Raw genomic sequence first — 27,627 nt, 5'->3', positions numbered from 1 at the left:
TGAATAAAAAAAATAGAAGCTCTCTAGAGGAGTTATTTCTAAGATATAAGCTACTTTTTTTTGGAGTCATATTACTTATTTTTTTAGTTATATCCTTATTTTAAATTTTTTTGTATAATTTTTATCATCTACCCTTATGAAAAAATATTATATTTCATCAACCTATTGAGTTACAATATCTTGATATATTTGTTTGATATTCAAAATTTTCTTTTTCAATTTTCCCCTTTTTTTCAACATAATTAGTTGATAATAAATTTTTTTATTCTTTGAATGCAAATCTTTTTAGATGAAGTTCTCTTCTAATAAAAATGCTTTATTCATTCTTGGATCTATTTTTTTCCTTTAAAATCTTCATCTTAAAATTTTTATATTTTATTTCTTATCATATTTGTATTTATCAAAATAATAAATTTCTAATTCCTTTTATGGTATTTTCAACTAAAACAGATCTTATGAAAGCTATTTTACCAAAAAATATATTTTTAACTTGAGTTTTAAAATAAATTTTAAGTCAAAATTTATATAATTACCAAATAATTTTTAGCTTGATTTTTAAAGTTTTTTTTAACTTTAATTTATAAATAACTTTTAACTTAAAAATTTTTGCCTTAAACATGCTCTTATCATATTATTAAAATGACTTAATTATGATACTTACTCTATTTTAAAATATTTATTAATTTTTTTTAAAATGATAAATATTAATAATATTTAAATTTTAATAAAAAAAATAACAGTGATGATATAATTATATTTTAATGCAGTTAAAATTGAATACCCAATAGGTGTAACTCAGTTGGCAATATAAGCTAAGTTGAGTAGAGTGGGAAGAGAACCTGATTTTAATTTTCACCAAATACATTTTTGGGGAGGAGTGAGAAGTTTTAAATGTGACTAAGTCCCAATTCGATATTAGTATCATAGCCAGTTCAAAGAATTGAAGCTTGTGAGATAGGAGGACCCACTTGCCTCGAAGAGGTAATTAGATTTGATATATCAAAAAAAAAAAATTGAAAATGAATTTCGACAGCCCAATGCCAATAGAGTAAATAACCGTTGATACACTCTCCGATAGTTTTTCCAAGGTTACAACATTTTTTGTTACACATTTTATTCGTGAGGTGATGGACGTCTTAATTTGAAACAAAAATATTGGCCCAAGAGGAGTTAGACATGATCACACACGATAGAGTTTGGTCCAAGTGAATAGCTAGAAGGGTTGTTGTAACCTATGATGCACGGACACGGACACGGGATACGACACGACATGCCGACATGTTAATTCTAAAGAATGTCATATTTCGACACGTTGGGACACGTTTTGATATTAAATAAAATTTTTAATATATATATATAATATAATTATATTTAATACATATAAGAGTCCATAATAAGTCATATAACCAATCAAATATTTAAATTTCATAACATAAAATAGTTTTTCGTACTTTGTTAATTTTTCATGTCAAATTTCATAAGAAAAAAAAAATGAATTTACAAATTATTTCTTTTATATTTAGTTAACAAAAAAAAAATTAAGATTTAAAAAAAAAAAAAACGTGTCCGAGCGTGTCCCAGAGTTGACCGCTTATCGGAGAAAGTTAACTGCATGTCGAAAAAAACGTGTCAGAATGTGTCGGAGAGTTGACCACGTGTCTCCAAATGTTGACCGCGTGTCGGACGCATGTCCGAGCGTGTCCGTGTCGGACACGTGTCCGACACGCAAAATATTCAAAAAGTAACGTGTCCGTGCTTTGGAGGTTGTAACGAGGTTTTTGATATGAGGGGTGGTATCAATGAAATATTGATTTTGATATCGTTGAAGTGTGTTATATCAGGAACAAATATGGGTGGATATTTATAAAACACTTTGATACTCAAGTTAGTATTTGAGTTGTGAGCTTAAGAGTCTGTTTGGATCTTTTTATTTTTAAGCTAGAAGCTACTTATAAGCTAAAGCTAAAAAAAAGAGCTAAAAAAAGAAGAAGCTAAAAGCTGTTTGGAAATTACATGAAAATTTTAGCTTAAAATTTATTTAAAAGCACATATTTCAAGAAAATTATCTCTCTCTATCTTTATCACTCTTCATTTAAAAAAAAGCACACAATTCAAGAAAAACAGATAAGAGCTTAAAAAAAAGCTCCTCCTAAGAGCTTTTAATTTTCAGTTTTTTTCTTCATTATAGAAAAAAGAGCTTTTCATTATAAGAGTTTTTCTCAAAACTTGTTTGGCCTAACTTATGTTTAAAAAAGAGAAGATCCAAACAGACAAGTAGTAAATAGGAAAAAGATGATCATATTTGAGTTTTAAGCCTTTTTTTATAGAGTAATATCATGACTTGCTTAGTGCCGTGTTATACCACCTTAGTATAGTGGTATGTCTCTAATTGGTAGATTGTGATGATTGTCCATTTATCTCGCTTGCAGAATGCTTTTTGATAAGCTATTGTCTAGGCTTGGTTGAAATATGGTGTCAGACTTTTAACTATTGGCTATTGAGGAGGCTTTTGAGTCCTCCACTACTACAAACTGAGTTGTGTATTCTCAGAATTGCGTATACACATCATATACGAGTTTCCTTATAGATTAAGTTATTGTCTTTGAGCCTTCGTACTGTTATTACATTGGACTTTTCATACCGCTTAATATGGGTTCAAATCAATTTAGTACCCAGCTTTAAATTTTACCAATTAAGAACTTCAACTTTAATAAGAAAGTATTTTTGATAAATTTATCATATGTGCCATGCATTTGCTTTATATTATAAATGGTTTTCAAATGTTAAATTGAATATTTTTATCTTTTAAAAAAAAAAAAATGTAAATACTTTTTAAAAAGTTTAGATCTTAACTTCATAATAATATAAGTGCCTGTTTATATCATCTTATTTTTAAGCTAGAAGCTACTTTTAATCCGTATACTTAATCATCACATGAGATTAAGCAAAAAAAAAGTATTTTGTGTGAATGGCGTGCCCTCTTTCCTCTTTACAGTAATTGATGTTCATTAATGATATTTCTAAATGGTTTAGTTCTCATCCACGAATTGAAACCAAACTTAATGCAGGACAACTTTAACATATTAAATATTATTATTTTTTCGAGCAATCCCATTCCATTTTTTTTCACTCTTCTTCTCGGACACCGTGCTCAAGGTGAGTTAGTAACGATGGTTTAAAAAGTCCCCTAAATTATTAGGCTCGGCATATTCTTTTTTATTTATCCAATTCCACGAGGCTCACTTACATGGATTGACGGTAACAAAAAAGAGTTATAACGAAACGTGCACAAAATTGTGTAATTACCATTGTTATATAATAAAAAAAGGAGAATGCTACTCTCATCTTACACGAGAGTAGTTCTCTCATGTTGTTACAGAGAGAAGTTATGTGAAATCCACTATTAAATGATAAAAAAAAAAGAGTGAGTGAGATTTTCGAAGTGAGATATTATATTAACATGAAATAATTATCACATGTAAAATGAAAGTAGTATTTTCCAATAAAAAAATAAGGCTCTCTACACATGCAATATAAAAACTATAGCCTATTCAGTTCCTATCAATAGAACAGCTGTATCCCATCACTTAAGAGAGAAATTCATTCTTAATTTTCCAAAATATTCACAACGAAGACATAAAAATTGTCAGCACGTGGAAAACATTTGAGTATCAGTAGATCAGAATGTTAAGGTTCACTTGATGACAGAATCCATAAATAAAGAAGCAAATAATGATGCAGATATACTGCAGAACCATGTGGTGCAGAAGAAGGAAGCCAAAGAGAAAGATGCATGTGCAGGGGGTGCTAATTTACTCAAACCATATGCTAAACATTCAAAAGGGGCATGATATATTACAAAAAATCTAAGACCAACAGTAGGAAGTGCGCTGCTCCATTGCTCAACTTCTTGAACTAAATAAAACAATAAGAATCAGAGCAAGCACCATGTACATATGCATTCACTGCTTATCAGAACTAAAAGGCGCAGTTTATGGGGGCATTACATGTACCTTCCTAATTATAATCCAGTCAAAACAAATGGGAAAAAGAAAAATCCCTGCATAGTCCTCAACAGCTATATCTCAAGAGGCCAAAGATCATGAAATACTCAGGTCAGTTAAGAAAGAATTGCTACTTCTTTCTTCAGTGGTGCAGGGAGGGGTGACAAGGTTATCACGTCATGTCAGGTTGAGGTGAAAGCATAACACTACCACAGTCCTTAATGAGGATCCAGATAGGCCAGACTACCCCTTTGGAATACAAGGTAGATTCCATTTTCAGAGACAATATTCATGTCCTTCGCAGAAGAAAAACAAGGTGGATTACAATTTCAATGGGATAAACTATATAATTTTATTTTGGTGCACAATGTAAAACTGAAAAACAACCAACCTGATCATGTCTACTGGTTTTTCTTGAGCCTGGATGTGGAAAAGGATGATATTGGCTTTTGATTGGACCTTCTTGTTTTGTTGACATCTGCATCGGAACTTCTAATAATGAATAGGAAAGTCTCAACAAGCATGGCACCCACCAATCCGAGAATTCCTCCAGCAGCATTCTGAAAATATAGATAAGAAAGGAAGGAAAGAATACGAAGAGGAGATGAGAGTTCATAACTAAACTACTTGAGGATAAATGAATAATAATGAAAAACAAATTTTAGACTCTACCATGGCAGGACTGTGATTAAACAACGCTCTAAATGCAGCATATCCGAGAAGATATCCAGTAAACATGGTAACCACAACGTGCAAACCTGAAGAAGTTAAAGAATGAAAAATAAAAATATATTTAAAAAAATCAAACAGAGTTACTTCAGAGGCATGGAGGCATAAACAGTACATATATATGACATCAGAGATATCAAATCTGGCAAATTACAAAATAGAGGGGGGGGGGGGGGGTGACTTTACAGAATTCTGTCACCTAAATTCAGTTTCCTTATTTCATTGTAAGAGCCAGGATATTAAAGGGACTACTTTTTAGTACTATCAGCACTTCCAATCAGCAAGGAAAGATTTCCAGCACAAAGAAAATTGCCTGTCTTCTTCACTGACAGTAGCAAGTAAATAAAATGGGTAAGTTATTGTAAGGGTCCGTGAAAACTTATTAAGTTATCCTGGGAAAGGTACAAATATCAAAATGGAAGTAAATGAAGGATATTTGAAGTTGTGAATTTAAACGATATTCAAACGTTTGCCAAAAATCTTATATTTCCATAATTTTCACCCATCAAAACCTACAGTATTAATATGCATAGCTTGTTCCTGTATATAAGAAGTACAGTAATCAAGTGAGTTTGACAAAGATAACTAATATAATCCATCAGTACCACCAATACCCTAGTCCAAACAGAAGGCAGTATGTTTCTAAACAGAAAAACAGGCAGAAAGATCTTATTACCAATGCCAGAAGGATATTTCTTTACATAAAAGAAAATGACAAGCATCAAATAAGAAAAAGTCAGAGTCAGCAGCAATGCATGAAGTGTCATATATCCAATGCATGATCATGAAGGATGAAAGTCAATAAAATGTAATATCTCCTTTTCACCTCCAATTATGTGTTTTTTCTTTTCTATTGCAATACAATATTACGTTTTCACATTGTTAAGTCTAATTGACAACTTCCTAGAAGAAATAAACTTGGAGCCATGAGCATACATAAAACACAACACAACAATTGACCACATTCAAATCACATTTTTTCTGTAATACTAATAACTACAGAAAATTAAACAAAACTTACGGCCAAACTGCATTACAACGAATGGCATACTTGGTTCAGCAACAAAATAAGGTACTCAAAAATGAGATTGTAAAGCAAAACAAGCTACCTAATCCAGCAAAAGGGTGTTCATGCTCAATGAACAAATTAAAAAACCAAACCAAAGCTTAACCAGCTTCAATAAGGAACTACTCGATATTTCTATTAATCAAGAGACAAGCTACCGAAGAAAGCACTCCTCTCCCAATTTACCAATAACTAAATTAATAAACAAAGAAGGACCTACCAGCTACATAATAACTTGATTGATATGCTAAACTACAGTCCAACATAGTAGATTGAAGTGAACAAGAATTTACCAAATCCTAATTGATCCTTGTAAGAAGAGAATGGTTCCTCAACATCATTCTTCGGTGCAATATCCTTCACAAGCTCTTGATACGCTTTCCTCTCTGCTAAATCTTCCAACTTTTTCAGCCTTGCCTTCAATTCTTCACTCTTCACACCAAAGGGTCAACATAATAGTTACTTACATGGCCCAAAACAAAATATCAGGTAGAACTTCATCAACATGTAGGTAGTAACATAATATATCATATATTTTTCGAATCGAATCGAATCGATCTATATCTCAATAACAAATATTGGAGATAGAAAAAAAAAACTGAAAATTCTTTTCCATGTACAAGAACACATTTTGGAGCCAGAAAATTTGGAAAAACAAAAATGGGTAATCATTATTTACCTTCTCTCTGGGTTTTGGGCTGGAGAACACAAAGTGGGTACCCGAGAAGAGTCGGGTCAATTCGGGTCTGGTGGATGGATCAGAGGCCATCCAGACAGCACGAAGTGGCGCGTACGGTACCTCGGATTGGAGGAGCAGATCGGAGGATGTTTGCCGGAGTTCATCGGAGAGACTCGGGTCGTTGGAGGCTCCGGCGAGGAAAACCCGAATGGAGTCCGTTCTGGATATCACCAACCCGACCCGGTTTGAGTTGTCAGTAGCCATCCTTGGTTTCTTTGCAACTGACGCACACCATTCACGCGTTACTATCTTCAAATAATTCAACTCTTTTTTATTTTGTAATTTAAAAAATTAAATAAATTAGTCATTAGTTCATGTATCCCTAAATTTTACGGAAATGAATTCTCTTATATAAAAAAATATATGATATGGTCACGTGAAAAAATCACAATTATACAAAAGTAAATTAATGGTTATAATTTGTTAATTATTATTTTAATATATTTTTCTTAAATTTCTTTATTATTATTGAATAGTTATGATTCTCCACTTGATCACATCATTTTTTTTTTTCACATGAAAAAATCTAAACCTAAATTTTACAGATATTTTTTTTCATTCTTTTGTTATTCATTTAGTCAAAGTCAAAAATAATTTTTTTTTTTTGAAGTTTGAAGTAAGTACTTTTTAAAGTTTATAATTTCACTGTCTCCATATCTATTTCTTATTATAAAAAATTATAAGTTTGAACTATTTATGTGATGTGATCAAGTATGTATAATTTAGTAGGGTGTAGTATCTCATTATAATGGTACTCTTAGGGAGTGTTTGTTTCAAGTTTTTGAAGAGGATTACCGGTAATCCTTCTTTAGTAAATGTAATTACCACGTTTGATAGAAGGAATAAATTACGATTCCCGGATATCCAAGGATTACCGGTAATTTGATTTATAAAGAAAAGTCACTATTCAGATTACCAAAAATAATATGGTAATTCGGAATACCAATCAGAATACCAAGTAAAGGGAAAGCACAACAATAAATTTTGAGACAAAAATACCTCAATACACATAAAAATCTAGACCCAATCTATCAATTACAAAAGTAAAAATAGTTTGGGGTTATTTTTGTAAAATAACCTCATATTCCAAGTCATATTTCGTTCTAAACCAAATATGGAATCAGTAATTTTTACCCAATATTCTCGGTAATATTTTGGCGAACCAAACACCTCTTTCGTAAGATTCCAAGTAAACTCAATTTTTACTGAATTCCCATTAATCATGATTCCCGGTCATCAAAAAATTTCTCTTGTACCAAACACACCCTTAGAGAGAGTGATATGAACCAATGTCCTCAGGGAGTCACCATATATATCTCATATGGTGTTAAGAGCAGGATAATTCTATAATTTAGTAATGACCCATAAATGTAATAGATGCAAGATGCTCTTTAAATGCATGAAAGAGTATATATAGATGAAAAATTATTTCGCAACGAGAGATATAAACATTTTGTCCAATAACCCTACTGTTGTGTGTGAGGTAGCACACCTTGAATGTGCATGAGATAAAATGTCCTAGAAGGCTGAGTAGACAAGAAAATGAGCTTTTAAATGTCAGCCCATGAACCAAGGCTATGAGATGGGTCCAAAACAAAGTTTAAATTTACAGTTATTACTAAAAAAATTATATAAATATGAACAGAATAAATTAATTATGGCCAACAATGATTAGCACAACCCATTGAAGCGAATTGCGTCATTTAAATTAGTAGAAACTCTTGTTCTGTTAGGGTCATTGTTATTGGTAAATACATTAACGTATAATTTTTTTTTTTTTAATTAGACCTTAGCATTATTGATCAAGCAAGTTAGGATCATTATTGGTAGTTAGACTTCCGTTCAGCACAACATATATTTGATATATACTCTACCTTTTGTACATATTTCTTTTTCTCAATATTTAGCTAATCGCTTTTAATAAAGTATAAAGTTTTTATTTCAATAAAGCTATCACCGTCTATTTTACACATGAAATGCTCATTTACACTAAAAAATTGTACATTATTCGGGATCAAATTCATGAGATGTATTTCGTGCTGCATCACAGTACTCTATTTACACCTACAATAAGACTAACAAGTTTATTTTTCTTTTGCATGAACACCCAATTCTCTAAAACGGTATAAATTTATCACATTTTTGGATAAATGATGTATTTCTTTTTTCTATAAATTTATTACATACTTATAAAACACTTGTTTGATATGCCAAGTCACAGAACTATATAAAAATTAGGTAAGTAAAAACTTTAGACTTTTATTAATTAAATTCACACAAAATCTGCAATTTATAAATGTGATAACTTTTCTCACAACTAAATAAAAGTTTGTTTTGAAATTTCGTATCATTAGTAAGCCAGAACAACCACCCTGCAAACACATACAAGGGTAGAAAATGCCCAAAGTGCTTAAGCCTCCTTACGAACCTAAGAAACGAGAGAAAAGAAAATTGGAAAACAACACGAGATATAATATAGTTCATGAAAAGCAAGAAAAAAGATATGGGAAAACCAAAGTAAAGAAATGAGAGAAATATGTTAACCTTGAGAGAAACTGCACTATAAAAGCAAGAAAGCCAAGGTCAGTAAAATAGATGTTCTACCCTGTTAAAATGTTGAAATGGATAAAAGATATTAATATAGCAAAAGAATCACAAATTATGCAATTGCATGCAAGTACCCTGACAAACCAAGCCATGCCACTATGCCAGATATAAACCATGTAATAGAAAGTTACATTTCCTTCCAAAAGTTATTTTCTAAAAATGCTTGGAACCAGCTCTTCTTCATGTTGCAACCGGGTTATTGCTCTTGTTCTCAGAGGAAATTTGCTTCCTTTCTGCCTGAAGTGACCTGCATAATGACTCCAGTTTTTCTTTCTGATTTTTCGTTTTCTCCAGCTGTTTCTTCAAGCGCTCACGCTGCCCAGATAATAAAAAACTAAATTTCACATATTTTCTCAATAAACTAACACTTAAGCCGAGGTAGTTTATATATTCACTTAAGCCTTAGTAGTGAACTGAGTAGATGTTATATGTAATAAGCTGGGCAAGATTGACATCTATGTATCAGCTTGAGGGGAAGTGTTACGAATAATAGCAAGTGATCAGTGTGCAAAACGTGCAAGGGTAATTCTATAGTGCCTGACACAATTGTGTTATCGCCAATTAATCTCTTTATCTACGTTTCTCTTTCTTAAAACATGCAAGAATGGTAAATGGTCAAGAACAAACAGGAAACACAAGCTAATGTACCTCATCAACTAACTCTATAAGTGTAACATCAGACTTCTCAGATTTACTCTTCAAGAATTGATTCTCCTTCTTGAGTTCCTTGATTGATTTTGCCATCTGGTTGTTAATCACAACAAAGGAAAAGGCAGAGGACTTTAGAATTACACTAATCCAAGATATGATTCAGTAAAGATGACTCTTGAGCAAATGGAACATTTAAGAGAAATTAAGTTTACCTTCTCAATCTCTTGTTTAAATGTTTCAAAAACATCATTGCTCTTTGATAATGCTTCCTGAAATTCAAAGCATGTTTAAGAACACGCACTCATAGTAATGTATAAACATCTAAAGCAATTATACATCCTACACTTTCAAATCATATGTAGAAGAAATGAATGGAGGTCAGCCTGAGACCATCATAAAAGAGGCCTTGAGCAAGAAGCAAAGTTGAGGCCTAAAAAATCTTAAAAAAGAATCCAAGTTGTAGCCACAAGACGTACTCAGAAATTAACTTACAAAGACACGCCTAAACACAATCAGTTAGAAGGACGGTCAAGCCAGTCCTTTAACTGGAAAGATAACAGCAAATGGAGCATGGCAATAACCAAGGTTCAGTTAGTTTGGATACAGGGAAGAACTAGTGAAGGGTGTAGCTAGTTCAAGTAGGTAAGGGATTTTGGGAAAGGAAAGGGTTATTCTACAAAGTTGACTGAAAGAAAAGATAAAGAACAAGTGAAAGATATTAATATATTGGAAAACAAAAATAACCACAAATAACTATAAATATATGAATCCATAACTTAATATTATTCAATTATAAAAAATAAAAAATAAAAAGACCTAGAGGATGTGAAACCAAAGTCACCATTAATCGCAAGACCTTTAAGAATCCATCTACAAATTGTTTACCTCCACATCATATTGTTACAAATTACAAATATTAAACAAACCAGACCTCTATGCAAACAATTGAGCACATTAAAGTAAAGTAGGTTTTAAATTCAAATTGTGACAGATCCAAAAAAAAGAGAATCAAAATAAAACCTGAAACTGTTGGAATTTTTCTCCATCAGTTGTCAGCTGCAAACGTAAATTCTTCTCAGTTGCTAATAATTGAGATACTTGTTCTGCATATAATTTTATCTGTGACTGTTCCTGAATCAATTTTTCCTCATGTTGCTTTATTTTTAAATCAGCAAGCTGTAGTTCCAATGACTTTTGCTTCAACTGTTGATTCAAATACAAAATCGTTAAAGTAAACCAGTTTCAAAAACTAATAGATATGACTCTATCACAATAGTCAGCCACAAGAAAACAAAATAAGCATCACCTTCTGGGCATATTGCTGCTCAGATAGTTCATATTGATCAGCAAGCTGCTTTAGCTTGTTTCTTAACCTGTATGGAAATTAACACAAAATATTTTACGCTCATCATGAAACAATTATAGGGTCATTAAATAAACCAACATTGAAGCCGGTATTTATTCTTTTTCAAGAGCAAACGTATGGTGCAGCAAAACTCAATAAATGATGAATCAAGAACACAAAATGTAAAGAATCACTTCAACCCAAAACCTTAAGGTGTTGGGTGAGGGCCTTTTTAATGGTTTATATTATTTTCTAACACACCCCCTCACACAAGAGCCCTTTGGGCTTGAAGCGTGGATATTGCATAGGCCCAATTTATTTATTTTCTTTTTTTTGGTCTACCTTATGCTTATTTAATTCCACAAGTGAGAGGAGTAAACTCGTGACCTTGTGGTCACTAAAGCTAGCTCTAATACTATGTAAAGAACCAATTCAATCCAAAACCTTAAGGTGTTGAGCGAGGGCCTTCTTAATGGTTTATATTATTCTCTAACACGAAACAAATTCTTTTTTTTTTTATTTTGGGTGGGGGTTGAAACAGGTGCAAAGAAAACCATTATTATAATTACTATTGAGTATTATATTATATGATCATAAAATATTCTAATGCTACAAAGTCTGACACTGTCGATTCCATAAATAATGAGCTAAGCAAAATATACAATCGTATTAATTTCTTAGCATACTAAGTCAAAGGATGAGTTAGTAATAACCTACCCATAAATAACCTTAAAACACTAACCTGCCTATTTGCCAGCCCTAAATTACAAAAGGAAAGTTTGCAAGCCCAGGTCTTTCTTTCAGAAAAGATGCTAAGGTAAGAGTGCATGATCAAATTCTTAAAAAAGGTGGAAAGCAAAATTATTTTGTAAAAAGCATTTATGAGTACCAAAGTCAAAATTCATGGAGACAGATTATCAACAGTAGACTAAAAATATCATATCAAACATAATGGAAATGAAGATTTTGCATAGTAAAGACAAGCCAGTCAATACATTTTAAGACAACCTTATCCGAGAGCAGTAGGCAATAAAACATATTGAATCTTCACAAATTCTATTGAAAAACAGCAAGAAGCAATGTAATTGACACAGATGAAAAAAAGAACGCAACCCCAAACTAACTAATTATTGAGATAACAGGATTTGAATTCAACACTCAAAGTATTGAAGAGTAATGGCTAGCATACAAGACCAAGATAAAATATGGTTTGGCAATGGCAAAATAAAATACCCACATTCATGTGCAGACACGTGTTACATATAGCTGTCAACGTTATACATTTGCTGAGACATATTATAGTCAACTAAGCACAAAAGTTTATATTTTCATAACTTTTCAGGGTCTTACATGTCATTCTCCTTTAGCTGAGAAAGACAGTCATCCTTTCGTTCTTCAAGCCTAATGCTCACATCCTGTAACAGAGAGAAATAACGAAAAATAAATGAATTGGTGAGAAAAATTATAACATGTAATGCAATCCCCAAAATGTGTCTCAGAAGATAAGAAACACAAGTTTCATTTGAGGTATAATAAACATAGAAACATATTCCCCGAAGGTGAGGAATTGTTGAAGAAACATAACAGATACAGTAACTTTGTGGTTATTTTTAGCACATTTTAATAAGATAATTGATACTTGATGCTATATCCATGGGCCAGCCAGGAAAGAGATTTTTTTCTATTAAAGCCTGAGGTAAAATTCATCAGTTTTCCAACCTTTATGAAGACATTTGGGTTTAGGAATAAGTGTCCATGGTGTCATTTTCTTTTTTTTATAACTTTTCTATAGCTTTAGCATTCTAGTCATACATTTTACCATCTACTATGCACTATTTAGTGTGCAAAAAAAAAAAATTAATCAACATCAGCATCGCCTATTTTTCAAAACTAGTTGGGGTAGGCAGTGGATGAACTCAAATAAAAGTAAGAACAGATTACAGAAAGATAAAAAATAACAGACAAAGAGGGAAAAAGAGAGAGAGAGAGAAGGATTAGGTATCCTCTATAACAAAAATACAAAGAAAAGACATAGCGAAACAAACAAGTTCATCAAATCCACACTACTATGCAACCCCTCTGTATATCTGTCAGAGATATTGACCCAAAGAAATCATCAGCAGAGCACTGAATAGATGCCAAGAAAATAACCTTATTCCATAGCAAATCTAAGAACAAGGAAGCATCCTTTAAAAGAAGAGAATTCCTTCCAACCATATATACCAAATAACAATTATTGCTTGATCTTTATCTGGCAATTTATTTACGGGAGCTGGTTTTCCTCTATATTTGTGTATAAAAGGGACAACCCCAGTGCACAATTTATTGTTTTGCTGATATTGCGTGTGCAAAATAGGTAAATATTAGACTTGTCTAGGACTGCTGCCCCTTTGTGTCTGACATAATTATCCAGCTTGAGAGTAGCAATTATATCTTTACTGTCAAGGAGATCCAAGAACCCTGGTTCCAGTGAAAGGCAACCCATTTTCTATTCTCTGATCAAAGATTAAATTGTTGCAGTAATTCACAATATAATAGTTTCCATAATCATTTATAAGCACATTTCCCACTAGAAGTTAAACAGAGCAAGTATACCCAATGTACACTATGTTCAGAATCTCATACATTCTAAGCAAGAGACAGATATCACACCTTGATTGCATCTTGAAACTTGGCTGACAAGTCCAGCCTCAAGTTTTGTCCCTCAGTTGATACACGTTTGCATTCTTCCTGAAAATAATCAAGTGAAACTTAGTCTCGTCATTAACAAAGTCAAGATATTAAAGTAAGATACTGGCCATACTAGTTCATGATATTAACACACACACAAAATATAATAAACTGGACAGAAAAAAAAAATGGATCCTTTTTCTAATTAGATGACATTTTTTCTGTATACAAAAGTACAACAAGGGCAGGAATTAAAAATCCTCCAAAACATAAACCATGTAAAAGAAGTCACACTTTCTTCAACATCAACAACAACAACACCTTCAACCCAAGTTAATTGGGGACGGTGGTAGATGAGAAGAGATACAACATGGAACACGAAAAACTCAAGACTGCAACAAGGTATCAAACATAGCAACTCCCTTGTAACAGCCATGCGCAGAATGCCAAAGAGAAAAAAAACACTACCATGCACCATAACTAGTTTTGGGGCAAAGAGACATCCTTGAAGATGCAAGCATTCTACTCCAATTAGGTAAATAAAAGGACTTCCTGCACTGCACAATGCAATGGAATTTGAGCATTGACATTTTTACCAAAACCTTTATAACAAATCAAACTATTGTCCTAAAGAGGAGGGACACGCTAAATGATGACGAAGAATCCCGAAAAGATTGTTCCAAAGAAAAGCAACTGCATTAAATGCAAATGTGAGGCCTACATTGGTAACAAGTCATTTGCATTAATCCCCTCAAATTAACGTTGTCCAGACAAAATAATTAACCTTAGAGGCCATTGAACTTCCAAATTTTGTCAAGTAAGGTACCTTTTGAATGGTTATGAAAGTGAGTTAGAAACTGAAAGGGGGTGCAAATATGATGCAAGGAAGATTTGGGAAATATTTTAGAGGGGAAAACCAAACTCAAATACTTTGGCAGGATGGTATAGCTGAACTCTCCTAAACTGAAGTATGTTCCTATTTTAATTTATCAGGGTCATTTTAGTTATTTTCTATTTGGGTCTTTTAGTTTTGCTTTGGCACGGCCTTTAGTTTATTTGCTTATGCTAGTGGGCTGTTATTTTTGTATAAGTGGTTGGTTATAAACTCAACATCAGAAATTTAGATACCAGCACCATTGTACACTAGTGTCCCATCATGGCGTTAGAGAGTAGGATGGATGACATCCAGCCCCGTCAAGGGCTAATTATTTTCAAGCAGCAAACAACAGAGTCATCTTCCCATGTTATTTAATGGAAACTAAAACCCATGTCCAGGTGTTCCACCACAACAAAATGCATTTAGTGGACCATCCTAACTTATATTACTGCTTTATTTAATAAACTTCTTTTACTGAAAAAGAATTAAATTCAATAAGGGGATTTAACTTCCCAGCAAATTTCTCATCAACAGATCTCAACTAAATATAAGAAAGACCAAATATTTGAAGTATTCCACATCTGAAAATACTTATACATTACACAACCAGTTTCAGAGGCAGCAGTGCAATTGAAAAATACCATCAGCATTTTATTTTGACGTTGCAACTCCCTACACAGTGACTCAAGCTTATCTCTGACAGCAAGAGCTACAAAAAGAAGGGCAACAGTCAATGAACAAAAATTAGCATCAATGTTAGTTACAGATTAGGAATTTGGCTCCTCTAAAGTGAGGGGTACACTTTAGAGTGTAAAGTGGGGAGTTATAACAGCTGACTAGAAAATCAATGGTTGACATGCACATCTATAACAAACTATGAAGTTGTTAAAATCTACTTCCTTGATTTTCCGATCAAAGCCTATAATTCTGCACTTTACCCTCTAGAATGCACCCCTCATTTGAGAGGAGCCAAATCCACAGATTATACACTACCATCTATTTAAGATTCCAAAAAAGTCTGTTAGATAAACATTTTCCCAAACAGTGTTTCTCAAAACAACTCAAAAGCTTACCCAAACCTCCAAGCTAACCCAAACTACCAAAAGAAAAAAATAATTGGCCATTTTAGAGAAATAACTTGCTGATTACACTAATTAGTATATGAGAAAAATAATGGATATAGAAGGAAAACCTGAAGAGCACAATACTAACCCATTAGAAGATACTACTCAGAGCTCAGTTACAGAGGTAACGGATTAATGGGTAAAGAATTTCTCAAGTCAATGGAGATAAGTTATCTCCGGTGAGCCCAAAACGACGTCGTTTTGGGGCGGAAATCAAGGTGTTTTTTAATTTTAATATATTGCAAGGTTATATTAGTCTTTATCATTATAATTTTTTAATCTTATAACCCCAAAATGACGTCGTTTTGAGCTCACTGGAGATAACTTTATCTCCAGTTACTGGAGAAATACTTTTCCCCGGATTAATATAGTGAAAACCCCTTGAATGCCCTAGTATTAATTTACATCAGTATAAAGTACGAGCTCCAAAAATTTGATCAGAGACTTCACAAATGCTTTCCAGGGCATATTTCAAAACATTCATTAATCCAAGTCAGATATATTCATTGCAACATACCTGCATCTCTTTCTGCCAACACTTGTTGATATTTCAGAGTAAATTCTAAAAGCTCCTTTTCTGATTTAAGTGTACGCTTTGCACTCTTACGCTTTTCACCAGTTTCCTAAGAAATTGAGAAGTTTAACTGTTCAGTCTCTCCTGAATGTAGTCTCACATAGTCATATGTACAAGCCAAAAGAAAAAAAGAAAAATGAAACATATCTGCTCATATTGACAAAAATGAGATAAATATACTGCTAAGTGTTCATCTGTCACATTTTAATTCAAATATGAATACTGCAAATTGTCCTTTTTTTACATATTGAGGCAATAAAAGGAATGAGATGAATCAATCACAATACAGATTCAGCTCATTTTAGAATATGAATAAAGGAGGTTTGCTACAAAGGTTCCTGAATGTTAACCAAGCAGAAGATTGGTGTGTACGGCAAATTAGGCCACTCTATTAAATCAATAATTACTCAAAACTAGCAACACTAGCACAGAAGCTTTTGTTTGATGTTCTTACTGAACTCAACAAAACTAAACCTTATTACCAACTGTCTGGAAATTAGTATATGGTTTTCTGTAGAACAATTAGGGTCCTCCGTATGATTTCTCTACTCAATAAACCTAATCTAGCCCTAATTACAGTTCTATTACCAGGGTCATTCTTTCGTATTTGACTTAGCTCCTTTATAAAGAAATTATTTTAAACAAACCAAACAGCTAAAGCCTTATAGAACTGCACTATCATTCAGTAGTCCTGATAGATATTCTTCAGGAATTCAAAGTCATTATAAATTGACAGAAAACTTCTAAACAATTGTCCATATCATCCCCGCAAAGATTACCTAACAACTCTAGAATCAATCAATGCATCCTCATCACTATCTTGAAGGAAGAAAAGTGCATTAGACCTACAAACTCCCTGCCTGGCAATCTAAACATAGTCCATATTATTTAATTTTTTTAATTAAACAAAAAGGATCACTAATGAGAGTGAGCATGGAGTAGTGGTAAAGCTACTTCTTTGTAACTAAAAGGTCACGAGTTTGAATCCGAGAAACAGTCTCTTTGCATATATGCAATGGTAAAGCTGCGTATAAGGATTATCCTCACCCCACCTTTGCTAGTAGGGGTTTATTGAGGAATGGTTTTTTTTAAACAAAAAGGACTACTCTGCTATTTATTCAGTTTACTGGTATCTAATCCAAGTTATTCCTACCAAATCCATACTTATTAATCTCGGATAACGGCTTCAAACTGCTATAGCAGGTAGCACTATGTGCAAAGTGTACCTAAGTGATACACTAAATTGTACTCCACAAATATAAAACTTAAAAAATGAAAATATGACATAAAAAACAAATTTGAAGGATCTCAAACTCAAAAATAAAAAAAGTCCAACATAAAAACAGAAAACAAAACAGTCCAACATAAAAAAAATTAAATAGTCTAACAAAAAAACAAACAAACATATAATTTATATAATACATAAATACAAAAACGAAAATAAACAGAAAATAAATAGACTAACAGGAAAAAAAAAAAACCGTATGAATATAAAAAATATGACAAAAATAAACACAGAGAAAATAAACACTTGAACAGTAAAAAATAGAAAAATAAAATAAGCATTTGCAGAATGCAGATAAAACAGAAAATAAATAGTCTAACAAAAAAAATAGAAAAAACAAACAAACATATGAATATAAAACAGAAATATAATAATGAAAATAAACAGAGAGAGAAAATAAATACTTGAAGCCTCGAACAATGAAAAACAGAAACAAAAAAGCATTTCCTGATAAAATAAACCTGTGTTGCGCAGCAACGATGGGAGAGGAGGATTTTCAAATTTGAGAGTTCTGGTTTTAATATTTATAGAAGACGTGTGGTTCTCCCTAACGGTACTCTGATAGTCGCCTAACATATAGGGAGGGTAAGATATTGCTGTTTCCCTGTTTAAAGAGGGTAAAATATTGCTTTACCCTTTTTAAAAGCAAAGACATTTATAAAAGCAAGGTAAAAGTCGATTTTACCCCAACTTAAATCTATGGTAAATCCTCTCTTCTTCCCCAAATAGCCCGACAATCCATCTTTTGCAGAAACCACTGCAGCGCCGCTATTCAGCTGCAATAGTGGCTACGACAGCTCCTACCCTTCGTCTGACCGTCGCGACGCTGTTTGTGGCGACCAGCCGCCACACTGCATCGCAACCCCACTATAGCGCGCTAAAGCAGCGCTATTCACAAGTATGACCAAACCTAAAGCCCAAAAAATAAAAACTGGTTGCTGGTCAAATAAAATATGACAGTTGAACTGTCAAGGACATGTTTAATCAACTGTTTGGAATAAATAGCAGAAAACGAGAAGCAGAGGGAACTCAGAGAGAGAGAGAAATATGTAGCAGGACAGATATATTTTTATGTATCAATGCATGTATTAATATATGGAAATTAATAGAATTAATTTACTAACTGGTTTTCTGTTTTTTGAAGAATCGACAATCTCTGGTGAACAAGCATCCTTTAGAGGCAGTGCTTTATTCTCCAAAGGTTCAACAGTTGCTGCAGCAGCAATTGGCAAAAGCAACAAAACCATGTTAGATACTCAAAGAAAGAAGAACTAGAAGACATCAGTAATGCAACATGGAGATCTGGTAGCATGTTTTTTTAAAGGTTTGCAGACATGTTCAAACAATTTATTGATTTTTTCATTTAATCATATAAAACACTTATCTTTTATGCTCAAGCATATCAGGCAAACCAATGATTATTTCAGTTTACAGAATCATTCCAATCATTTAGAAGCTGTTTAGTATGGGTAAAAATGTCCAGCAGCGCTAGAGAACATAAGAAATGTTAGTTTAAGAGATTTTGTTCATCTTCCAATCATGCATACTCAATTTACTCTTGGATGGAGAAGATTTTTAGCTCTAAGAAAGGGGTTGCTTGTTTGATAAACAGACTTAGATAATAATACAGATATTTCAAAAAAAAATTAAAAAATTGGCCATTAGGTCAATATAAACTTTGGGACTCATAACAAAGGGACTACCATATTCCACATAATATGGAGACTACAAGAATTTCGAGGCTTTTAAGTCACATCCAGAAACACACATCAGTATGGAGGCCTCCAACTTTGAAAGTCGTGTATGTACCAAACATGATGAGAAATGCATCATTGAAATCCATATGCATTTAAAAACAATGCCCCCGTGCACCCAGGAGGCTCTTAAAAAATTTCCACTCATAAGGAAAAATACATAAGGGAACGAGAAAACGTTGCAAAGTACATAACACCATGGTCTTGCAGGATACATAATCTAAATAAAGAACAGAAGCTACAGTAAAACATCTAAAAATAGCCTCCATAATGTACAAAAAAAAATAGAAATAGCCTCCATAAGTAAATGAACTAGGGTGACAACACCCAATAGCAGAGTATCATAAAAAAAGAGCCTGTCTTTAGTCAAGATCAATATGTTACTCGTGCAAATCCCATGATGCTAAAAAAATAATTAGGATGCAGTTACTAGTTATAATATCTACAAAAAAGAACATTGAGACTTAAAATAATTACATCTATCTTCTGAACTTTGAAATTCTCCTTGTTGTTGCTCTTTTAACTTACAGCAGCTAGATAGTGGAGACTCAGAAACAGAACTAGCTAGAGGAGGCGTAATCTGTGTACCTTCTGTCTGCTGCATACAGCTATTAAACGGAGCCTCCACTGAGCAATCTGAGACATCAAAAGCATGTGCCTTAGTTAACAGAAGATGAGAAGCTCCGCTGCTCACTAATCTAGCTTACCATGATTGTTTTGAAACCCTTTTCCTCCCAACTCATTTGATAATTCATTAGAATGACTGTAGCCAAAGGAACCATCCTCCTTGTAACTATTCAGGGGCTTCTCTTGTTCAGGAATCGGTGTTGCAGGAGCAAGAGGCTCTGTAGTGCTCTCAACAAAACCATCTGGCAATGAATCAACTTCAGGAAGCTGATTTGCACCTGGATTCTGCATTTTGCCTACACCTCAAACATCCTTTCTTAGAATTATTTAACTAAAATTTAAATGTTCAGTTGTTTCCAAAATAATATTGGGAAAACAAGTAAACCACAGTCATGACTGCTTTTCAATTTCTATCTTACTACCTACATTGCATAATTGCTTTTGTATTCTTGTTAATACAAGGAAAGATGGTATAGCCTGTCAAAAGTCAAAGCCACCTAAACTATTTTTAAACTTCAGCAAGGGTTGACAACATGATTTCTACAAAAATCAAGCATTTAAAAAACCATAACAAATATCAAATAAATCTTCAATAAAATTTAACAAGTACAAAAATAATATTGCATGACAACAAAGGTACAACTATAGCCACAATATCTCTCTACAATAGGAGTTCTATTTTTTACATGCACAACTTAGCCACCAATTAAAGATTAAGCAAGAGATAAATTGCATATAATTGAGTCCGCAGATGGACATAGATTGGTACCATTTAGATTACAAGCAATAGAAGAATCACAAATCCAGACCCTTTGCATATAAAAAAAAACCCAGAAGGAAGCTAATAAAACATACTCAAAAACAGTTGTGGAAGAAGAATATTGTGGCCAAAAATTCTGGAATTGTTTTGCAGACAAATACACCGCACTCCATCAAAAAACTGCACAACTTCAAAGTCCAAATCAACTTATCGTTCCCTCATACACCTAAAACCTCCATATCCTCGGGGGTAAAATCCCAGAAAACATATATTCAAAAGAATTAAAAAACATCTTGGACAGATGAATAATTTTACCCATAAATTTATGTTAAATAAAATCCTATTTTCAGCTCCGACACCAAATGAAACATGTTCATCGTTTTTACCAACAAGTTAAATATTTAAGGAACTTAACACAAGCACTGCAAACAGCTTATGTGGAACAATCGACGATCTGGGTAATTGAGAATTAAAGTAAAAAAGGTAAATTTAAAAGAAAAAATGTAAATATATTACTTACCAAGAGGCAGAAAATAGAACTGAGAACAATGGATTCAGAAATGTGTAGTTAGGAGAGCTGAAGAGGGAAGAAGAGAAGAAGATCCAACAGTGAGTGTGGTAGTGGAACTTGAGCACCCAGACTCAGATGATTCCCTCTCACACCAACCTTCTTTACTTGTTTCTTCTTTGTATAATTTGGCTAGGTATCACTGTGAAACAACCCTTTTCTTTACCTGAAATCCTTTTTCTTTATGTTGATAAAAAAATTTATAAAAAAATTATCACATGTATATATTTATAATATTAAAATTGCTTTATTTTTCTCTATTCTCAAACATTATCGACTCATGTGATAAAAAAAGAAAAAATAATTTTACCATTACAACTATGTATTATTCATAATACATAACTTTTTTTTTGCGTAAGATAATTTTGTTCAGCAATTTAAAAAAATAAAACCCTTTCTTTATTTTATTTTTGAGTTTAATGTTTTTTTTTTTTTGATAAACAAAAGGACTAAGAGCCCCCAAAAAAAAAAGATGAAATTACTCAGGGAGTGCCACATCACGCTCCCTTCTTACCGAAGCCAGATCACCAAGATATAAATGTTGCACACCAAGCGGAGGATGACTAAAAAAACACTGATCAGCTGGCTCAGCAGAATCTAAAATAAAGTTAGCTAACCAATCTACACACAAGTTGCCTTCTTTGAAATTGTGATGGAGATAAACCTGTCACTCCTTTCCAAGCCACGTCCGTATACGAGAAACCAACGGCACCTCAGGGACTACTACATCACAATTGGTGAGCACAGTAATTGCCAACAGCGAATTACTTTCTATAATAATTTTCCTGTAACCCTTGCTCCAAACCCTTTCCAAATCTCTCAGAATACCCCATAATTCAACTTTAAAAGAAGAGAAGAAACTCAATTTATACGCAAATCCATCCAACCAAATACCTTGGGAGACACCCCACAAGATGCCACACCAGGATTACAACGGGAAGCTCCATCCGTATTTATCTTCACAAACCCATCTTCAGGAAAGGTCCAAGACACATAATATGGGATAGTTTATTTCTACCTTCTTCCTTTTTTTTTTGTGCCTATTACTCTCCAATACCATAATCAGAATCTCAATAGTCGAGATAAATGATAAAGGTAATTGAGATTCTAATCTAACGGTGTTAGAAAATAGTAGAAAGAAAAATAAAATTATCTCTCTTTTATTTATAATGAGATCCACTCATTTTTAATATATAAAAAACTTTATCTCTCTTTTTAATATATAAAAAAATGTATATCCCTTTTAATATATGAAAAAAAAAAATCAGCCACACTGATCCTCACATCTTATGTGAGTTGGTTCTATTAATATTTTTATCTCTCTTTTATTTATAATAGGATTCACTTATTTTTATATTAGGGTCGTAGAAAAAAAATTCTGCAGCCAAAAAAAGCATTTTCCCCTTTATTTTTAATTTTATTTATTTATTTTCTCATTAAAAATTTGTGTTATTAGCTGACGTCATATACTAATGTGGTCCTAAGTTATATAAATAAAAATTCTGCTTTAAATTAGGGTTCAAAATTTTTCAGAGTGGAGATAAACCCTATTCCTTAAATCATATCCAACACACATAAAAATATGTAAAGTTATGTGAAGAGAAAAAAGAGAAAGAGAAAAATTAAGAATCACACACTTTTGCGAGTATATAAATAATAATTTTTATTTTCAATAATACGTGAAACTTTAACTCTTTTAAATTATTCTTTGGACATTCATAAATTATAACACTGGTTATTTTATGCAGAAAACATGATATTACCTAAAAATAATGCAATAGACATAATTTATAATTTATAATTTTTTAAAAGAGATATAAAACACATGATTCATCAAACTGTAATAATAATGAAACATATAATGGATGCATCATTAACTTGTTATTACCTGATTTAAAAAAGTTTCATTATAGGATAATAATGTAAGATAATTAATTTTATTAAATAATATAAGAACGTATTATTAATTATTTATGTAAGATTATAGATGGGGTGAGACCCAGAACGTCATTGATGTGCATTTTAAACGTCCTCAATATAACTAAGTATCGCCTCATAAGCTTGTGATGGATGGATAAATCCATCTTTATGTATGGTTTTATTTTTGTGCCTTTCATATATCTCATTGAGTCAATTAGTTCTTGAGTGATCTCAATGTTATCTTGCATGTGGTGATTTGGTATAAAACAAGTTAAGAAAGGAGAAACTAACCTTCCCATCAACGGTTTGAGTTTGCTAACAATGACTTAATTTGATTAAGCCTTTGTAGATGACATTGCAGAGAAAGATTGGGCCAAACAAGGACACCTACTTCGACTTAATTAGACACCTTTGGAATAAGAGAAATAAGGGTTTTGTTAATCTCCCTTAACATATCAAGGTTCTCTGAATACCGAAGCAAGTCTCTGCAAGTTTAATGGTCCCCAACAACATCCTAGATTTGCTGAAAAAGGAAGCGGGGTAATCATCCTCACCCGACGCTTTTGCTCCATTCATGGAAAAGAAAGCAGCAGTAATTTTTTTATCTAGTGATTAGAGATAAAGGCTCAAAAGTACAACATTCTCAAGTGTAGTCCAAGTGAGTTAGGTAGTAAACTAGCTAGGTTGAATCCTTATTCTCCTCGATAAATAACTTTGCAAAGAAGGATTGTAATTGTGCTCCTCAAACGTGCCTCATATGCAACCCATAGGCCAACATATATGGTCCTTATAGTTCAAGAATTTTGATTCGCTTTTGCCTCGTAATGGTCTTCGTATGGTAATATCGATCGTGTGTTTTGATCTCCTTAATTTAGTAATCTATCTATTGTAAGACTTTTCACGTCACGTTTTTTCTTCTTAATCCATGATCTCATCCAGTTCATACCTGTGTTTATTTTTTCAGTCATTCAAGTTGGGTTTTGTTTTGCTCAACTATATGACATAGGATACCATTGAGGTTGTTCATTAATATGTTCTTCGGATGTTTGATATGTCTGAAGACATTACGGTTTCACTCATAGACCTTGGGAGTAAAAGCTTTTAAGCAATTGGTAGCACCAGTGGAAGTGTTGCATTCCTCCCGTAAAAAGGAACAAAGTTATTATGTTCTTGTCAAGCTGAATGAAAACAAAAGATATTGTCAGCTAACAATTTTGGGATGAAGAGTAATGAGAAAAGTGTTATCGTCATTGTGAAGCGGTGCCGGAATCGATGAGACTAAAGGAACAGAGTCCTCGTGCAGTTTTTGAATGTGACCATCTGGGGTGCCTTAGATTGGTTCGTTCTTCTAGTGTGGACCATTTTCACAGCTGTAGAAGGGGAGGGTTGCCTCTGTCGTTCAATGGTTTCAATAGAGAGATGGGAATCGAAAATTACCTTTCCCATAGGCAGTGTCAATGAGCTGTTAGCTGTGTATGAGAACCAGGTATGTACCCTCAAGGGGTGTGATATGTCGCTATAGGGGTGTCCTGCGCAGCGACGGTATTAGACCTATACTACACAGGGACTTCCTAGGTGTTGTGAACAATGGAGGGAGGGTGTTGAAAGGTTGTGATGGCTCTCCAAGGTGACAAAGTAACATCTAATGAAATAGGTGATTAGTGTCCATAGTGTTTAGAAGGAAAAGGTGTTTATAGTTAAGGTTAAGTTCCACCTACGTGGAAGAGTGAGCCAAGTCAACTATTATAGAGAAGAGTCATATTAGTCTGACCTTGCTAGGTAAGGCAGCAACCACTGTCAGCACTACAACCGCTGTCGTGCAAGAAAAGGGAGGGGGAATATATCCCAACGTATTGCATTTTGGTGTCCTACGTCGGGCTTTCTTGTGGGCAACACTGAGGTGTCAGCGCTGTCATTGCTAGCTTGGGGCTGCGGGATAGCATAACAAGGGAAAGAGAAATATTTTTTATGCTCTAGGATCACCTAATGATTAGGTGCTCCCTTTCACAATACTAATTTTTTCTTTTCTTTTTTACCTTTGCTATTTTTCTTCTTTTTCAATTTTATCTTCTCATTTACATTAAGGGACCACCTAAAAAATGGTGGTCCGACCACAATAAATCCTCTCGCAACAAAGGCCTTTGATATTGGGCTAGCAAATTGGGACAGAACACATGTTATTCAATTTTTTAAACTTTAAAAGTAAAAACTAATAGGGTTGGATGAGATGAACCTCAAAGCCATACTCTCTTTTTTGTATTAAAAGAGAGCTGACGTCCAAACAAAAACTAATAAAAGGAACTAAATGAATACATATCTCAACCTTTGAGAGAGGCTCTAACTCATAAGGTAAACTACGATATATCCCAACCTTTGAGAGAGGCTCTAATTCAACTACGATATATCAAGTTTGGGAGAAAGTTTTTGGTGGGGTTGGAGTACAGTGGTCTCCTCCCAAAATAGAAAAAAAATAGGAATTAAGAGAAAAAAGAACAAAAAAAGAGGGATAAAAATAAAAGAAAAATTTCAATTTATGAAAAAGAATCACTGAATAAACGGTGGGACGGGAGCATAAAATTTTTTTTCCCCTTGGACTTGACAGCAGCCTTTGCAAGCCAATTGGCACACTGGTTTCCTCCACAGAGCGTATACATGAACCTGACATCGTTTCTAGAACGTGCAGCCTTTATAATTATATCAAAGCCATATTATGGAATACTAATTACTGGTTTATGTCATTCTTATAACAATAACCTATGACTTCCCACCACCTCAACTATGTCAACTATACCCACTTACAGGAGCATTTTCCAATAATCTATACACCAGAAGAAACTCTTTTATAAATTCAGTACTGGTGTTGATCATTTTTAGAAGCAAAAATGACCTGATCCAATTCCTTCGGTTTGATCATGTAATCATCTATTCGTTTTGAATTTTTTTTTCAGATCCGATCCGATCCAATCCAATTTTTTTCAATTTGGATTGGATCAGTTTTCGGTTTTTTGGAAATTCTAAATTTTGTTTCTGATTATTGTGCAAATAACATCTTTTGTATATATTGGTTTTGTAAAAAAAAAAATTGAAATACAAAAGCATCGATAATATAGTTTTTTTTTTTTGCAATAAGATAAGCTCTACATAGATAAAATTTTATCGATGAGATCTGAGTACGTTTTTTTTTTTGGATTTAGTTGAATGGGTTTGAGTTTAGGAATTTTTGAACTATGATTGAGGAAAGACCCAAATAGATATAGGAGATTAATATATTTGATCGATTTTCATTACTCAATCCGAAAACCGATCCAATCCGAAAACCAATCTAATCCAATTAAAATTTATGATTTTTTTTCGATTTTTCAGTTATCAATTTTTCAATTCGGTCACTGCGATTTAAATCGATTGATAAATACTCCTATCGAGTACAACACAAACTCCGTGAGGTCTTAATGAACTAAATTTACCAACGGGGGTTGGCTCAAGTGATAAGGTACTTGGGTTCGCTTAAGCAAGGACTCGAGTTCGAGATCTTGTGTATGCAAAAAATCCTCGTTGGGAGACTCATCTGCCAATGCTAGGTAACCTACTCAGGTCGGACTGGACATAGTCGGAGCAAAGCCCCGAAAACCAGTGTAGCAATCAAAAAAAAAATGAACTAAATTTCATCTTTTGCCTGCCATGCCCAAAGATCTTTGGATTTATCAGATCTAGGGCAAACAACATCAAAAACAAATTAAAACTAAAATTATCGAATACTATTAACTTTGTATGAATCACTTATATACTATTAACTTTGTAGGCCCATTCATTAATGGTAATTTTAAAAAAGCATACTTCAAAAAATTCATAAAAAAAGAAGCCAGCAAGAAAATAACCGACCGCGGTTACTGTTTCCGAAAGAACTAATGACATTAAATTTAAGGAAAAAACTACTCTTATGCGATAAATTTCTCTACAACACACCATAACTGTGTCATATTTTTTATTTTATTTTTTCAGGTATGGAAACCATAAGTTTATCTCTATGATATGAGATAACTTATCTCTTTTAAGATAGATTAATAAAACCCTAAATTTAATATAGTCATTCCGGTTAAGTGTTGGTATATAAAAAAAATTATAATGAATTAGGATCTTGACTAGCAAATCAATCAAAACGTTGAAACTCCACTACACGACCAGTAAAAACTAAGCCTTGAAAATTAAGGACCATAACAACGAAATACATCATGCATCTGGCCAAGTGCCATACGAATAAAATTATACGCAAACTTCCACGATCTCACCAGCCAGATTAATAAATGCAACCTACATTTTCAGAAAATAT

At 33.0% G+C, this 27,627-nt stretch overlaps 2 protein-coding genes across 4 annotated transcripts; both read right to left on the bottom strand.

Annotated features, from left to right (window-relative positions):
* Nucleotides 1–3,804: 3,804 nt before the first annotated feature.
* Nucleotides 3,805–6,763, bottom strand: LOC133292648 (uncharacterized). The gene is made up of 5 exons (XM_061491094.1): nucleotides 6,479–6,763; nucleotides 6,093–6,231; nucleotides 4,677–4,762; nucleotides 4,396–4,564; nucleotides 3,805–4,300 (listed from the first exon to the last, which is right to left on the bottom strand). Exons 1-4 carry the CDS (start codon nucleotides 6,740–6,742, stop codon nucleotides 4,406–4,408), a joined length of 648 nt encoding a protein of 215 aa, XP_061347078.1. The 5' UTR covers nucleotides 6,743–6,763; the 3' UTR covers nucleotides 3,805–4,300; nucleotides 4,396–4,405.
* Nucleotides 6,764–8,866: 2,103 nt separating this feature from the next.
* LOC133292641 (uncharacterized) lies at nucleotides 8,867–21,503 on the bottom strand. 3 transcript variants are annotated; one of them, XM_061491079.1, is made up of 14 exons: nucleotides 21,333–21,503; nucleotides 20,133–20,364; nucleotides 19,903–20,061; nucleotides 18,796–18,884; nucleotides 16,330–16,435; nucleotides 15,330–15,397; nucleotides 13,794–13,871; nucleotides 12,492–12,556; nucleotides 11,103–11,169; nucleotides 10,817–10,999; nucleotides 10,009–10,065; nucleotides 9,794–9,889; nucleotides 9,083–9,460; nucleotides 8,867–8,966 (listed from the first exon to the last, which is right to left on the bottom strand). In XM_061491079.1, exons 2-13 carry the CDS (start codon nucleotides 20,341–20,343, stop codon nucleotides 9,326–9,328), a joined length of 1,314 nt encoding a protein of 437 aa, XP_061347063.1. In that variant the 5' UTR covers nucleotides 20,344–20,364; nucleotides 21,333–21,503; the 3' UTR covers nucleotides 8,867–8,966; nucleotides 9,083–9,325. The 3 variants fall into 3 exon arrangements, with proteins under 3 accessions (XP_061347063.1, XP_061347062.1, XP_061347064.1); XM_061491078.1 differs by having other exon boundaries at nucleotides 8,869–8,966; nucleotides 20,133–20,348; XM_061491080.1 differs by having other exon boundaries at nucleotides 8,872–8,966; nucleotides 20,014–20,061; nucleotides 20,133–20,348.
* Nucleotides 21,504–27,627: the final 6,124 nt, after the last annotated feature.

Source organism: Gastrolobium bilobum, unplaced genomic scaffold (genome assembly GCF_033153095.1).
Source record: "Gastrolobium bilobum isolate Gb01-03AN ecotype WA unplaced genomic scaffold, APGP_CSIRO_Gbil_v1 utg2408, whole genome shotgun sequence".
NCBI classification, from domain to species: Eukaryota; Viridiplantae; Streptophyta; class Magnoliopsida; order Fabales; family Fabaceae; genus Gastrolobium; species Gastrolobium bilobum.
The sequence above is the reverse complement of the archived record's forward strand: the minus strand, read 5'-3'. Positions and strand labels throughout refer to the sequence as shown.